The sequence below is a fragment of the Chrysochloris asiatica genome, unplaced genomic scaffold (genome assembly GCF_000296735.1).
Source record: "Chrysochloris asiatica unplaced genomic scaffold, ChrAsi1.0 scaffold00352, whole genome shotgun sequence".
Lineage (NCBI taxonomy): Eukaryota > Metazoa > Chordata > Mammalia > Afrosoricida > Chrysochloridae > Chrysochloris > Chrysochloris asiatica.
Window position 1 is genome coordinate 2293503 of NW_006408870.1, and position 2871 is coordinate 2296373.

Consider the following 2871-nt stretch of genomic DNA (forward strand, 5'->3'; position numbering starts at 1 on the left):
CCACTCAAGTGTCTATTTTACAATAGTAGGCAAGGGAAACTAATATTCATATTGCCTTATGAATTTTGAAGTTGTGTTAGCTGTGTGCACATTTAGTATTGTTAAATGCATATACAGTTATATTGACCCTCTTAATATGTAATTTCCCTCCTTATCCCTGTTTTTTTCCTTATCTTCAAGTTCACTTTTGGAATGATATATTTTTTTCATACTCCTTTGCTTTCTGTCTGTATTCCTATATTTGTTTATCTCTTGTAAACAGGAGATAATTGGGTTGTTTTTTGTTTGTTTTTAAATCCTGGCATATAAGCTTTCTGTTAATCAGAGTACTTCATTCATTTTCATTTAACATGATTACTGATATGGTTGAGTTTCATTCCACCATCTCATTTATTTTCTGTTTGGTGCCTTTGATCATCATTCCTTTGCTTTTCCTTTCCTGCCATATTTTGTGTCAATTATTTTATTATCTATTTTATTTCTTCTATTGACTTTTTAGCTATATATCTTTTGTTATTGTTGTTGTTAAGTGCCATCAAATTAGTTATGACTCATAACGACCCTGTATAGGGTTTTTGAGGAGCAGCTGGTGAACTTGAACTGCCAACCTTACTGTTTAAACCAAATTTGCAGTCTAGTACATTAACTCACAGCACCATACCAGGACACATTCTATTATTGGCTACTAACTGTGCTGTCCAAAATAGTAGCCACTTCCTATATTTAAGGAGCCCTGGAGTGACAGTGTAGCATAGACAGTGGACTGCAAGGTTGCTTTGAACCATAAGGTCAGTGGTTCAAACTCACCAGCCACTCTTTGGAAACCATATATAGGCTTTCTATGAGTTGAAACCGACTTGACGACACTTAACAACAACAATATCCACATTTAAAAGGAGCCCTGATGGTGTACTGGGTTACAAGTTGGACTGCTAGCCACCAGTGCAGCAGTTTGAATCTACCAACTGCTCTAAGGAGAAAGATGAGGCTTTCTGCTCCCTTAAAGATTTACTGCTTAGGAAACCCTATGCAGGATCACTGAGTCAGGACCAACTTGATGGCACTTAACAACAAATCCACATTTAAATTAAGTTAAAAAATTAATTTACTCAGATGCATTAGTTGTATTTCAGGTACTAAATATGAGACAAATACTGTGTTGGACACTCCAGATACAGAACATGTCTAATACTTCCAAAAGTTCTGTTGGATAGTTATACTAGAGTTTAAAGTCTGGATTTGTTTCCGGTCAAAATTATGCAAGTCAAGGCAGCATAGTGTAGAAGGAGCAATGTTTTAGTCAAAAGATGTGCATTTTTATGGTGTCTTCACAACTGATTAACAGTATATCTGGAGTCCTGGTGTGGCTCTGTAGGATAAGCGCTGGACTGCAAGGTTGGTTTGAACTGCAATATGGCAGTTCAAACCCACCAACTATTCCTTGGAAACCCTATACTGGGTTTCTATGACTGGGAACCCACTCGATGGCACTTAACAGTGACAGCATATCTAGACAAGTCTTACTGGTCTGAGCCTCTGTTTTTTCTTCTAAAACATGGGCTAATAATCCCTACTCTATCTGCTTCATGGAATGCTTGTGGAAAAGAAATAGTATAACATGATTTAGTGCTTTATATAGTGTGGCTCTCTAAGGATCAGTATTAGACTGAGAACCAACCACAAGGCCAGAAGTTCCAAACCTACCAGCTCCTCAGAAACCCTATACAGGGTATCTATGAGTCAGAATCGACTTGACACTTAACAACAGTGTTTTATAAAGGTTAAAAAAAAAAAAGATTATTTTTTAAAAATATATTGACCCCAGTTTTCTGTGTTTTGTTTGCCTTTTTAGGTTGCTCACAGAACTGGAATCTCCTTCTTGGTGGCCTTTTAGTTCCAAGTTTTGGAAGACACCGTCTGAAACAAAACCCAAGGAGTCCACCTCAATGTCTAGTTCTGAGGCTTTTGGAAAAGAAGGAATAGTCATTAAAATTCCTGCTGTTATTTCCCAAAGAACAGAGTCACGTGTGAAACCAGGAAAGCTTATCATTCTTGTTTCTGGCTTGGAAGTCCATGACTCAAATTCTTTGCTCATGCACAGATTCGAAAGAGATGATGTAGATGATATTAAGGTTCATACGCCTTATGAAATTAGCATACGCCAGCGATTTATTGGGAAGCCAGATATAGCTTATCGTTTGATATCTGCAAAAATGCCAGAGGTTATCCCAATTTTAGAAGTGCAGTTCAACAAGAAGATTGAGTTTTTAGAAGACGCCATGATGCTCAGAAGCACCGGAGGCTCTTCTCCAGTAGAGAAGGGCTACTCTCCGTGGTATGCAGGTGAGTAGTCAGCAAAACAGTCTGTGCTCTGACTTCTAAAATTATAGTTCAGCTTAGCACATCAATGGTAAGTATTTCATGTAACTTATCACCCAAAGCAACTGTTGGTTTATACATAAGAATAATTTCAAGCCATTTTCCTTAGTATTTAGCATCTATGGTATCAAATCACTGAGGTTTATTATACACTCAATAGATATATAGGTTTGAAAAAATATAGTTCAGAAATGGCTTTCGTGAAATATTTTAGAATGAAGGAAAGCTGCACGTTAAGTGTTTCAACATCCTCTTGTTCTCTCATCTCTTTAATGAGTTTGAATTGACAACCAACATTTTAGGGTCTTGTCTTCCTTTTGGAGTGCCAACTGGCATACTCGTATGCTCTGATGTATCTTTTCCACCTTATTGAGCCTCTTTCCCATCCCCTTGATATTGACTATAGGTCCTTTCAGTCCACCTTTGGGTATATATTTGGATACATCTCTTTATCTTTGAAAGCTATGCACCACTGGCTTTTTTTTTTTTTTT

The 2871-nt window shown here is 37.2% G+C and overlaps 1 protein-coding gene across 1 annotated transcript in view; it reads left to right on the top strand.

The window, feature by feature from the left end:
• The window catches only part of SNAP47 (synaptosomal-associated protein, 47kDa), a 75717-nt gene that overhangs the window by 18356 nt on the left and 54490 nt on the right, over positions 1-2871 (top strand). The window contains exon 2 of the mRNA XM_006876071.1: positions 1853-2343. Within this exon, the coding sequence (XP_006876133.1) occupies positions 1853-2343 (491 nt within the window). The remainder of the gene's footprint in view (positions 1-1852; positions 2344-2871) is intronic.